General features: G+C 42.3%; 1 protein-coding gene across 11 annotated transcripts in view; it reads left to right on the top strand.

The window, feature by feature from the left end:
• The window catches only part of NR2C2 (nuclear receptor subfamily 2 group C member 2), a 60,866-nt gene that overhangs the window by 40,497 nt on the left and 7,278 nt on the right, over nucleotides 1–13,091 (top strand). For 10 of the 11 annotated variants that reach the window (XR_006741114.1, XR_006741120.1, XR_006741116.1 and 7 more), the window contains 9 exons: nucleotides 726–905; nucleotides 2,081–2,228; nucleotides 2,986–3,079; nucleotides 5,626–5,759; nucleotides 6,887–7,064; nucleotides 8,083–8,204; nucleotides 8,927–9,066; nucleotides 10,547–10,684; nucleotides 11,699–11,804. Coding sequence is in view for 2 of the 11 variants with exons in the window: in XM_036431210.2 (XP_036287103.1) it covers nucleotides 726–905; nucleotides 2,081–2,228; nucleotides 2,986–3,079; nucleotides 5,626–5,759; nucleotides 6,887–7,064; nucleotides 8,083–8,204; nucleotides 8,927–9,066; nucleotides 10,547–10,684; nucleotides 11,699–11,804 (1,240 nt within the window). In the remaining 9 variants the exon portion in view is untranslated. The remainder of the gene's footprint in view (nucleotides 1–725; nucleotides 906–2,080; nucleotides 2,229–2,985; nucleotides 3,080–5,625; nucleotides 5,760–6,886; nucleotides 7,065–8,082; nucleotides 8,205–8,926; nucleotides 9,067–10,546; nucleotides 10,685–11,698; nucleotides 11,805–13,091) is intronic. The other variant, XM_045579212.1, reaches the window with a different exon arrangement.

Raw genomic sequence — 13,091 nt, 5'->3', positions numbered from 1 at the left:
TTCTTTCTAGGTCTGTGAAATATGCTGTTGGTATTTTAATGGGGAGTGCATTGAACCTATAGATTGCTTTGGGTAGTATGGACATTTTAATGATGTGGATTCTACCAATCCACGAACATGATATGTTCTTCCATCTGTTTACATCTTCTTATATCTCTTTTTTCAGTGTCCTGTAGTTTTCTGCATATAGGTCTTTTACCTCCTTAATTATTCCTTGGTATCTTAATTTTTTTGGTGTGATGGCAAATTGGATTGCTTTTTTATTCTCTGTTTCTATAAGTTCACTATTGGTATATAGAAAGGCCATAGATTTCTTGGCGTTAATTTTGTATCCTGCTACATTGTCTAATTCATTTTTTAAGTCTATTAGTTTTTTTATGGAGTCTTTTGGGTTTTTTATGTACAAAATCATGTCATCTGCAAATAAGGACAGTTTTACTTCTTTTTCAATTTGTATGCCTTTCATTTCTACTTCTTGTCTAATTGCAATGGCTAATATTTCCAGTACTATGTCAAACAAGAGTGGTGAGAGTGGGCATTCCTATCTTGTTCCTGTTCTTAGAGGGAATGATTTTAGTTTTTGCCCATTTAATTACCTATGCTTAATGCTGAGGCCTGAGCATCTGACTGCACACCAGTCGCTTTGATAGACATACCTTAAAAATAGGGCCTGTGATGGTTACCTCTTTTCTTGGTAAACTGCTTCATGCACTCTATTTTTTCAGGCCGTCACTATGGAGCTGTCAGTTGTGAAGGCTGCAAAGGTTTCTTCAAAAGGAGTGTAAGGAAAAATTTAACCTACAGCTGCCGGAGCAACCAAGACTGCATCATCAATAAGCACCACCGGAATCGCTGTCAGTTTTGCCGGCTGAAAAAATGCTTAGAGATGGGCATGAAAATGGAATGTGAGTAACAATATTAAAGAAACCACGGGAGTTAATAAGGAGTGAGAAAGTAAGCATTAGTCTGTTAACTAAGGTTTCTGTATCTGGCTTTAAAATACTAAGAAGAAAAAATTCACTCACACTTCACTTTGTTTACCTTCGGGCTCAGTGTGGTATTTCAGTACCGACACTCCTGGGGTTGGTTAGTTCCCGTGTATGTGGCAACCTACTCCCAGTAAATTGGGAGGCAGCAATGTGGAGTGGGGTAAGCACAGGCTTTTGTAGTAAAGCTGATACCAGCTTTGCTCCTTAGGAACTGTGAGGCCTAGGGAAGACATGTAGGTTCTCTAAGCCAAAGGGGCCTCCTCTTTGAAATAGAACTCCTTACCTTACTTACATATTGGATTTGGAGTTTAGTCTTCCTTTTAATAAAAAGGTTGTTATTTTTCAGTTGTTTCTGGCATGTATGCCTATTCTTATACCAGATTACTGAAGGGAGAAGTTGCTAGGGTGATAGAAAATTGACAAAACACTTTGCAGAAGTCATGCATGCTGGACATTAGAGTTGTTCCTCTACAATGTGTGGCATTGGACAAGCTCTCTGTTGGAGAACCACTTGAAGACAAGTGTTTCTCACCCTGGAGAGACTCCCTTTTGTTTGCAAGTAAGAAGTGAAAACCCAGCCCTAGCCCATTTGGCTCAGTCGATAGAGCCTTGGTCTGTAGACCAAAGAGTCCCGGGTTCAATTCCGGTCAAGAGCACGTACCTTAGTTGCAGGTTCTTCCCTGGCCTGGACCCTGGATGGGACTCGTGCAAGAGACAACCAATCGATGTGTTTCTTTCATATCGATATTTCTCTCTGTCCTTCCCTCTCGCTTCCACTCTCTCTTTAAAGCAATGGAAAAATATGCTTGGGTAAGGATTAAAGGGGGGGGGGGGAGAAAGACGTGAAAACCTAGAAGGCTCAGGATGGACCCTCACAAGGCCATGCAGATGCTGTACTTCGTAGGCAATGCCCACCATCTTGAGCCCTTTTCCTGCCTTTAGACTTGGCATGGCATTGCTTGGCTTTGAACCTTTAAAGCTCCTTTGTCTGAAAAGTCCACTGAAAATTGAGCTTTACTTTCTAAGTAAGACTATGGTTTTTAATTGATTCAAATCTTTCCTCTAACTATGAATATTTATTGTGATTTAAGCTGTACAGAGTGAACGGAAGCCCTTTGATGTACAGCGGGAGAAACCAAGCAATTGTGCAGCTTCAACTGAGAAAATCTATATCCGGAAAGACCTGAGAAGTCCTCTGATTGCCACTCCCACATTTGTGGCAGATAAAGATGGAGCAAGGTTAGTGTCTGTTTTGACAAAGGATAAAACTACCATCAGCCCTTGTTGCTGATCAGAGGAGGCACTGGTATTTTTGGAAAGGCAGCTTATATGGCTCCCCACCTGCCTGGAAAGCCATCAACCTTGTCTTGCCTCATTTTACCCCTTTTGGAGCTACTTCAGTCAAACCTCTGTACAGTCCTGAGGATGGCTGATGGGGTCAGAATTTTTAAAGGGCTCAGATTATGTCTTGCAGTTTGGCGTTATTCATACAGGAAAACAGTTCTGGAATTCCAGGTTGGGATTTTTTTGTAGTATAGACAGAAGGCCTAAGTACCAGGTGTGGTCCCTTATAAGTGCCACAAGTTAATTTATATGGCCTTTTTACTGTAATCTGTTGAACTTTATTTAAAAAGAGACAGGAAAATAAAAAATCCAAATGTATCACAGAGAGAACTAGAATTGAGAATGCCTTAGTGATATTCTGAAGATCAAGTTAACATTATTTGGCAGAGCAGCCAGAGTTCACAATCAGCACAGAAGCAAGCCCTGGGGATGTGTGTCTGTGTCATCCTGTCTCAGGCTATAGACCTAGCTGTGTGCACATCTCATTGCAGAGAAAAGGGGGGTTGTTCAGTCACTTAGTGTTTGAGTCTAGTTAGAGCTTTTTTTTTACTCAGACAGCCCTGCAGATGTCGAAGGGACAGGGAAATATAGCATGATCATACTGCACATTAAATGTTGGAAGCTACTCTGGGTTTCTTTATGTCTTAAATAGACAAACAGGTCTTCTTGATCCAGGGATGCTTGTGAACATCCAGCAACCTTTGATACGTGAGGATGGTACTGTTCTTCTGGCCACAGACTCCAAGGTGATGTTATGCCTTCTCCTCCATTTTTATGTTGCAGTGCAGACTACTTTGCTAACTGTGTGCACCACCACCTTCTTGGCCTTCAGAGACCACGTTGAAAGCATGACCTTCTGCTTCTCAGTTTACTTGTGATTTAGCCCCCTGTGATTTGTGTTAGGGATGCTGATGGCTTTCAGAAACTCAGTCAGAGCTGACTGGTCATAGTCATAACAGGGCCTAGAGTTCAATTTGGTGAAAGTTCTATGGTTCTCTTCTCTATAAAGATGTTCGTCTCCTGGTACACACATTGACAAATTACTGGCCTGCTGCAGAACTAGCTACTTATCCTAAAATGGCCTTACAGAAGCCTCTAGATCAAGCAGGTCAAACTCAAAGGCTAACACGGGTCAAATAAACAAGGTTTAAGTTTATGTGGTCTGCAAAAAAAAACAAAAGCTTCAATTTTCATAGAAACATAGGTTTATTTTGATAGACATGCTAAATACAAAGGGCAGAAATAAATGAGTCCTGACCCACGGGTCGAGAGCTGCTAGCAGGGTGGCCCAAGGCCATCGGAAAACACAGATTATTTACATTACGATTCATAACTGTAGCAAAATTACAGTTATGAAGTAGCAACGAAAATAATTTTATGGTTGGGGATCACCACAGCATGAGGAACTGTATTAAAGGGTCTTGGCATTAGGAAGGTTGAGAACCACTGCTCTAGATGATCTGTAGGAGGAAGTTAAGCCAGGGTTTTAAAAGATAAACCAGGGAATAGGGAATTTGACTTGCGCAATACAGATGTTTGTCAATCCGAGAGAGACAGAAAGAGAGAAAGAACTGGCTAACTAATAAAGATAACTAAAGAGGAGGGTTTTATCCAGGCAAGGGAACCTGTTGTCTTTCTCATTTTGACCCAACTGATGAAGTAGCGGCCAGCCAGGGTTGAGGTCCGAATTTCTTCCCTGAAAGGAAGGAGTAATTCGGTAACAGAGCACTACAGGCATTGCTTCTCTTAGAGCCAGAGCTGGGCCTGCAAACTCATTTGTTCACATGCACATCAATGTGCACGCTCTGTATATTAAGGAGCATCCTTTTGGGGGAAAGAAAAGGCAAAACTTAGAGCCATTGGCTGTCATAAAGAGATGTCCTCTACCTAGTGGTCTTCAGGCTAGGCTGTAAGACTGAAAGGAAGGATCAAATAACCTTAAAACTCCTGACTACCAAGGAATTTCACAGCAACTATTCTGTTGTGCCTTTTTATTGATAAATAATGTGCCTTTAAATGCCTATATTACATTCAATTTTTCTACTAATCAGCTGATGAACATTTGGGTTGTTTCTACTTTTTTGCCTATTGTAAACAGTGCTACTTAATAACATTTGTGTACGAGCTTTTTTTGTGGACATATGTTTTCATTTTTCTTATGTACATGTCTAGAAGTGGAATTGCTGGTCATATGGTAACTGTGTTTAAACTTTTGAAGAACTGCCAGATTACTTTTCAGTGACTGTAACATTTTACATTCCAACCAGCTATGGGTGAGAGTTCCAGTTTTTCCACATTCTCTCCAACACTTGTTATCTGTTTTACTATAGCTGTGCTAGTGGGTGTAAAGTGGTATCTCACTGTGGTCTTGATTTACATTTCCAGTGATTTTGAACATCTTTTCATGTGCCTATGGCTGTTTGTATGTTTTCTTCGAAGATATGTCAACTTAAATTCTTTGCTTATTTTTTAACTGGGTTTATTTGTCTTTTTATTATTGAGTTGCAAGAGTATTTTAGATATTCTGGCAACTAAACTATTATCAGATGTATGATTTGCAAATATTTCCTCCCATTCTATGAGCTGTCTTGTGTATGTGGGGGGAGGGGGGGTGTCTTTCTACTTTCTTGATAATGTCTAATGAAGCACAAAGGTTTTAATTTTTATGATACTCTTTCTCTTTTTGATCTTTCATTTTACCATGTATAGATTTTGTAACCACCACCACAATCAAAATATAGAACTAATCCATCACAAAAAAGATCTTCCTCATGCTGCCTTGTTCTAGTCATAACCCCCTTTATGAAGCTGTTTTTAAAGCAACATTATATCTTCACTGGAGGCCCGATGCACGAGCAGGAGGGGAAGGGTGGGGAGGGGGGAGTGTTTCTCAGCCCACCCTGCACCCTCTCCAATCTGGGACATCCCTCTCACAATCCAGGGCTGCTGGCTCCCAACCACTCACCTGCCTGCCTGATTTCTCCTAACCACTTCTACCTGCCAGCCTGATCAATGCCTACCTGCTCCTCTGTCAGCCCAATTGCCTCTAACTGCCAGCCTCTTCAACCCCAACTGCCCTTCCCTGCAGGCCTGATGATCCACAACTGCCTTCCCCTGCTGGCCATCTTGTGGTGGCCATCTTGTGTCCACATGGGGGTGGCCATCTTGTGTTTGGAATGATCGTCAATTTGCATATTACCTCTTTATTATATAAGATTAGCCTGAGAGTCATGTGTATGCATATTCATCATGTATGTATTCACTTTTTAATGTTATTATTTTTGTTTAATAGGCTGAAACAAGCCAGGGAGCTCTGGGCACACTAGCAAATGTAGTAACCTCCCTTGCCAACCTAAGTGAATCCCTTAACAATGGTGACACTTCGGAAATGCAACCAGAGGACCAGTCTGCAAGTGAGATTACTAGGTATGAACCCCTGAGGTACAGGCTCCCCTCGTGACATGCACACTCAGTCACTGAATTGTGAGGGTGGGTGGCAGCATTTTTAACACTCACCCTGTATTTAATCAAGGATTGTAAAATTGTCACAGTTCCCCTGAACATCTGTCTCTTCTCAAAATCAAAGATGCTTTTCATTCCAGACAATGAAAAAGGACATTGAGTAGCTCAGTGGAAGCAGGGGAAAACTCTTCAGTGGACAGATGCTACTCTTTAGTCATTATTTATTATGCCTGGGTATTAATAGCTCATTCCCTTTTCCCAATTCTGTTTTAGCCTCTTTTTTTTAAATGCATTATATTGACTTTAGAGAAGGGAGAGGGAGAGAAAGATAGAAACATTAGTGATGAGAGAGAATCATGGATTGGCTGCCCTCTACTGGGGATTGAGACCCCAATGCCTGCATGTGTCCTGACCAGTAATCAAACTGTAACCTTCTCATTCATGGGTCGACTCTCAACCACTGAGCCACAGTGGCTGGGCAGCCTATTTTTTTCATGTATCTTTTTTCCCAAGTAGTGAGTCAAGAGCTTAAATAGTAGGTGATAGTGTTAACTGGTCCTGGACATCTGTAACTGGCTGGTGATGGTGTTTTTCTGCGGCATGGCTCTGGTATTTGTTCCTTTTCTGGAAGAGCGGCCACTCCTGCCCATCTTACTAGGCCTGACAGGTGCAACTCTGGGCCACACAAGTGCGCTTGCTCTTATGTTCACTTGTGGTCTGATAGCAAAATTTAGGTCTGATCCAATGGAAAGGAGATAGGGTCTGGTTCTACCACTTACTCTATGGGCAGTCTTGGAAAGTTATTTAACATCTCTAAGCCTCGGTTTTCACATCTATAAAATGGAGAGAATTCTACTTTGGAGAATAGTTGTAAAAAATAAAAATTACATGTGAAAATAATAATACATAGCTTAGTACCCAAGGTAACGTATAGAGAATGCATAGAAGCTTTCATTGTTATCCCTTCTCTCAGGTAGAATATAAGTATCTTTCCCCAATGCATTGTTTTTCTAAATTATGTCTCAGCTAGAGTTCATTTTCCCTAAAAGCTGTGGATTTACAATACTTGCTTGCTTCAATTTTGCTCACAGGGCATTTGATACCTTAGCTAAAGCACTTAATACTACAGACAGCTCCTCGCCTCCAAGCCTGGCAGATGGGATAGACACCAGTGGAGGAGGAAGCATCCATGTCATCAGCAGAGACCAATCTACACCCATTATTGAGGTTGAAGGCCCTCTCCTTTCAGACACTCATGTCACATTTAAGGTGAGTGTGTTATACCTAACCATGTGCCTCCATCCTACTAGGAGAGGAGTTTTGTACCAAAGCTAGTCTCAGTTTAAAAATCAAACCTTGGAGTGAGCTCATTTCTATATTGTGGCATTTGATTGGGATATTATATTCTAGAACTGTATCCCCATTACAAAACACTTTCACTCGTCCTTTGTTCATAGTGGCATTTGGCTCTGAAGGTAACCCTGAGAGGCTGATCTGTAAGGGCCTATTAGCTGACTGCTCTGCCTTCCACCTTCTGATAATGAACTGGCTCCAGTACAGGCTAAGGTGGGGCCGTTGGTCTGCTCCAACAGCAGGCAGCCAGCTTCATGCCCATACATTGGTCCTGACTACTTACCCTCTGGAATTATAGAAAGTAGATATCTGTATCCTTGATGGGGATACTGTGAGGCCCTCATAGGTCCTCCTCATCCTCTCCTCCACTGGTCTTGCTTCTGTAGGACACTCCCAGTTTCCGCGAGGCCCTCTTAATCACTCGGTCTCTAGAGTGAGTCTTTCTGTTCCCCAGTATTCTTTACTAGAGAGATCTTGCCAGTCAGGAAGGTTAGGTCCCTGCTTATAATTGCCCAAAGTACTGAGGACACAGATTACCAGTGAGATTCAAGTTTTAAAAGCCCAGGCTTGACAATCTGGTGGTGGGATATTCTCCTACCCCTAGGTTTCTGCTCAGCTCTTACTTACAGTTGCCTTGAGGCCACCTACAAAATGTCTTCTAATCCACAATTTGACCCATTTTTCCCAATTTGATTTAGACTTTAACCTATGATTCAAAGTGGATTTGCCTTAGAACAAATTATTTAAGGCAAGAGTTGAAAAGTATGCATTTGTCTAGGTAAGCTGGGTTGGTGGGGTTCCCATCATAGGATGGGTCCATGCAGAAGCCTTCACATCAGAGACAGTGTCTCTGGCTGCCATGATGTTGAAATGCAACAGGGATTTGTATTGACAAACCAAGCTATCCCCTATCCCTCTGTCACCTCTTCTCCAGCTAACAATGCCCAGCCCAATGCCAGAGTACCTCAATGTGCACTACATCTGTGAGTCTGCATCCCGCCTGCTTTTCCTCTCCATGCACTGGGCCAGGTCAATCCCAGCTTTTCAGGCACTTGGGTAAGTGGCCTTTTTCTCTCTCTATCTCCAGTAAGAGCCTTCCCGTCTCTGGGAATGTCAGGAAGATTTCTGAAGGCACTTCCAGTTTGTTCCTATGACCTGGGTTTTTTATTAAATATAGTCAGTGGACCTGTAGCAGGAGACTATGGATGCTAATGTTGCAGTGCTCTTCAAATCTTTATCGAGCTTCCTCCATGTATTAAGGACTTAGAACTAGCAGCTGGGGATAGAGTGAAATAGAAACAGGAGTCATCCTAAAATCTGGAGACAACTAAGGACATGCTGCACATGGGGGCATCTGAGTAAGGACTGTTTTGCATTGCACCAGCCATGTCATCCTAAGGTAAATTACCCAAGGCAGGGATGAAAGCTGGCTTCCTCCCTACCAGTGTCAGCTCCTCCTCTATAGGGTAGAAAGGCCCTCAGTTCCTATGCCTCGGTGTAGGGTATGTCTCCTCCAGAGTCTCACTCGGCTCTTAGTCCTTTGCTGCATCCTCTCATGACAGAGGCACTGACTTAAGTTCAAAGAATCATTTTTAAGAGAGTGGATAGTTTATCCTCAGAGAGACTTAGAGATTCTTATACAGTGGTGTTCTTAGAAGATAACCCTCAATATAGCATAGACCTTCCATACCTACTTGCTGAATCCACTTGTTTGGGGCTTGCTGGGGTTTGGAGAAGTGCCAACTCACACCCGCACCCACCCTCACCTGTGTCCCCAGGCAGGACTGCAATACCAGCCTGGTACGGGCCTGTTGGAATGAGCTCTTCACCCTCGGCCTGGCCCAGTGTGCCCAGGTCATGAGTCTGTCCACTATCCTGGCCGCCATCGTCAACCACCTGCAGAACAGCATCCAGGAAGGTAGGGCGGGACGTGGGGGAGTCTGTCTCCATCTAGGCTGGCCCATCACAAATTGGCTAGTCTTAGAATCCCACACCATCCATAGGCTGAGGGAGGTTTAACTTTTAAGTCATAGGCAGTTGACCTATTCAGCATATTTAAATTTCTGCCTGATTGCCCTTTTTTCATACAATGAATATGAAAGGGGGAGGGGAGAAGATAATTGAAAAAAGTTGGCATCTTCCTGCTACATAGACATGTAGTGATGTTTTCAGAATAATCACAGCTTATGTTTTCATCTTCATTATCAGGATACCCTTTCATGTGTAATATTTCACATATCTTCACAACTTTATAAAGTATCTAGAAACTGTTATCTATGTTACATATGATAAGGTCTCTGGCTTGCCCTAAATGAAACAGCAAATAGAACAGCTGAGGCACCAACATAGGCCATGCAGACTTCCTGTGAATAAACAAATGACTCTTCTAAGATCTGAGGCAACCATCTTACATTTGGTGGACAGATCCCAGTGTGTCAGAACTAGGAGACATCCAGTGCAATCTGTCCACATGCCATGTGTCCTCAACACACTGAAGAGCACAGGGTTCGAGACTGACAGTCTACACTTGCAGCTGAGTGGGAATTCAGCTGTACTTGTAACTGAGCATTCCAAGTGTTTGATATCTAGCAATGTGACTTTACCTAGTCACACCTTTGATTGTGTAGTTAATCCTTTTAAATAGTTATAAAAAGGTTATTTTTTAAAAACCCTATATCATTTTATTGAATTTAAGTTAGATCTGTTTAAAAATGAGCTTTTAGTTCTTTCTTCTTCTTAGTAACTGATTATAATGCTAATTCCCCTCAGCAAAATGTTATGAGGATTAAGTCAGATAACATAGAATTGCTTTAACAAGTAAAAAAGCGAATATTTTAGGTTGGTAAATATTTATTAAATGCCTGCAGACACTTAGGAAACCTAACCATTGATAAGAACACACAAATGGGTCTTAAGCACAGACTAAAAGGAATTACCAATTTATATGTCAAAGGTGCTGCCTAGGGTTGGGCCAGGGAGAATTGCTGGTCCAGTAGTTCATTATTGAAGCAAAATATATAACTGTAGAATTGGGGTACCTATCGTCATTTCATCTTCAACTGGAAAATGAAGCTCTTGACCATCTTGAGATAACTGTTTTTTTAATTAAAACATGAAGTTAGCCCTGGCTGATTTGGCCTGTGCACTGAAGGGTCCTGGGCTCCATTCCAGTCAAGGGCACATCCCTGGGTTGTGGGCTTGATCCCTAGAAGGGGCATGCAAGAGGCAGCCAGTCAATGAGTCTCATCATTTATGTTTTTTTCTCTCTCCCTCTCTGAAATCAATAAAATATATATTTTTAAAAAACAAAAACGTGAAGTTATTCTCTTTCCCCTCAAAGAAGCTTGTATTACTGTTTTTATCAGCTTTCTTAGGGAATCTGTGATATTGATTTCTAGATAAACTTTCTGGTGACCGGATAAAGCAAGTCATGGAGCACATCTGGAAACTTCAGGAGTTCTGTAACAGTATGGCAAAGCTGGATATAGACGGCTATGAGTATGCATACCTTAAAGCCATAGTTCTCTTTAGCCCGGGTAAGATACGTGGTGGTGGCGCATGACTGTCTCCACCTATGTCTAACGATGTTTGTTAACATGAATGTTGTGTCAGTGGTGTAGAGAGCCCTGCCGGATTGTGACTGAATGCACTCATAATAGGTGTGCTTTGTTAACTTAGGTAAATACATACATTTAATTCTTGTGCCTTTACAGCCCCAAAGAAATGGCTTGTTATACCAAATAGGTTTAATCTGTAATCTAAATTAAACCATTGGCCAGGCGAGGACATACAAAATAGTGTTCTACCATCCTGTGTCTTTTTTATTTGTTTTGTTTTGCTCTTTGCCAATTTTCAGGTTATGTTAGCATATATAACTTGAAACTACACAAATTTACCCATAGTCTCTGTGGAGGGCAGTAGCAGCAGTTGCTACAGGGAACATGAAAAGATATTGTCACAGCAGGTGAAGAAGAGGCAGCAGGAATTGTTAGTGGAAAGTAAAACAGGTAGGCTGGCCTTACTCACTTCCCCTTGGCTGTTAGGCTATCTCAGAGCCTTCTGAGCGGTCACTTGGGTGACTGATGTCCTTACCATTGTGTTGAACAGATGGGGTTGTAAAACAGCTTAACTTTTCCCTTCCTTCCCTGCCCTCCACTCACAAACAACAAACTAGCTAGTGAAAATGGGGCAATTATGTAATTAAATATCTAGAAAACAAGTTAATAAAATATTAGTAAATAAATTTCTAATTTCATGATAGTTTTGAAACTGATGTGTTTTTTAGAGTAGCAGCAAGTCAAATGTTCAGAACCAATAGTTGGGGCTGCTAACACTCAGGAGGAGCTCAGCTCCCTCCTGGGCACCTCCAGGCCTTGGCTGAGGATTGGAAAATCCAGTGTTCTAAACACTATCCAAACCCGATCAACCTTAAAAGTTCATTCTATTGTGCTTAAGAAACTTGTCAGAAGTTTGACTAAAAATAAGTTCTAAGCAGTCTGTGAGGCTTTCTGAATACAGAGGGCAATTTGGGGGCACTTTTCTCTTTTCAGATCATCCAGGTTTGACTAGCACAAGCCAGATTGAAAAGTTCCAAGAAAAGGCACAGATGGAGTTGCAGGACTATGTTCAGAAAACCTACTCAGAAGACACCTACCGGTGAGACGCACAGGCACATGCTCTTGCTCAGAGTGTGGAGGAATGCAGTTGTATCTGTAGTTGCAAATATAAATTATGTTAGCCTTCCTATTTCTAGCAGCCTGGTAAAGCCTCCATTTCATCACACCTTAATTCTTGCATTTTTTAGGTGGTAATGGAGTGTGGAAAGTGCCAAGCAGGGAGGGTCCAGATATCTGGCCATCCCATTGTTGCTGGGTAACGGTGGGTGTCAGGACCTTGGGTTGCTCCTCTGTGATTTGGGGGTTGGAGTCGATGCTCTGTGGTCTCTTCTGAGGCTGACATGCATGAGGCGTGAGTCCTCCTGGAGACACTCCTTGTCCAGAACAATTGGAAGCTCTGCTCCTCTGGTCTGCAGGCACTCAAGAGGCAACGCTGAAGGACTTGAGAGAAAAGTTTTCATTAACTGAAACCAACCTGACCCTAATAAAGCAGTGAGCAGGTTGTGTAAAATAGTAATTTCGCCTGCAGATAAAGGGTGAAATTTCTCTGTGATTGGAGAGGGGCCTGTGGCTGGCCCTGCTGGCTTTAGGCACACCTCCATAGCCACAGGCAGCTTTTGCCAAAGCAGAATCCATTTTCTACTGGGATCACTGAAGACCTCACCATGAATCTAGACTATCTTGAGCCTCAATAGACATAGCCTGATACTGTCAAGTAATGCACCCATACTCAGAACTTACACATCCAGCCAGGAATGAAGGCAAAATGTCCCCTGAAGAGACCACAGGCCTACTCCCACACAGTGCCTATAACCAGAAGCAGCTGTAAATGCCCTCTGGGGACTGCTGGCAAAGCCACAGCATGCTAGTATCACCTTGACAATGGCAAGTGTCCGGTCTTTGAAAGTAGATGTGAAAAAATCCTGAATCACTCCTTATCCAGTCAGGTACCCAGGAGGAGAAGGAGGCAAGCCAGATGATTTGGGACTAAAAGTGAGATAAGGGAGGCTTTCCTCATAGAATTCAAAAACCCACTCAAAGACATTTCCCAAAGAAACAGCCCTAGTAGAATACTTTATACCCTGTTTACACATTTACTTTTTACTTTATTCCATCCTTATGCTTTTTCTCATACTGTTTTTTTCCTCCTGAAATACCCTCTCATTCCTCCCCATTCTTTGCATCTCTGCTGAAAGACATCTTATTAATCTTAAGGCCCAGTTGAGATGTGGCATTCTCCAGGTCTGTAGTGGTGTCCCCTTACACTTTTGTGTGCCCTGCAAGGCTCACGGTGCTGGGTGAAATGATGATGGTTCTAGAATGCTAC

This window comes from Pipistrellus kuhlii, unplaced genomic scaffold, assembly GCF_014108245.1.
Source record: "Pipistrellus kuhlii isolate mPipKuh1 unplaced genomic scaffold, mPipKuh1.p scaffold_m20_p_11, whole genome shotgun sequence".
NCBI classification, from domain to species: domain Eukaryota; kingdom Metazoa; phylum Chordata; class Mammalia; order Chiroptera; family Vespertilionidae; genus Pipistrellus; species Pipistrellus kuhlii.
The sequence above is the reverse complement of the archived record's forward strand: the minus strand, read 5'-3'. Positions and strand labels throughout refer to the sequence as shown.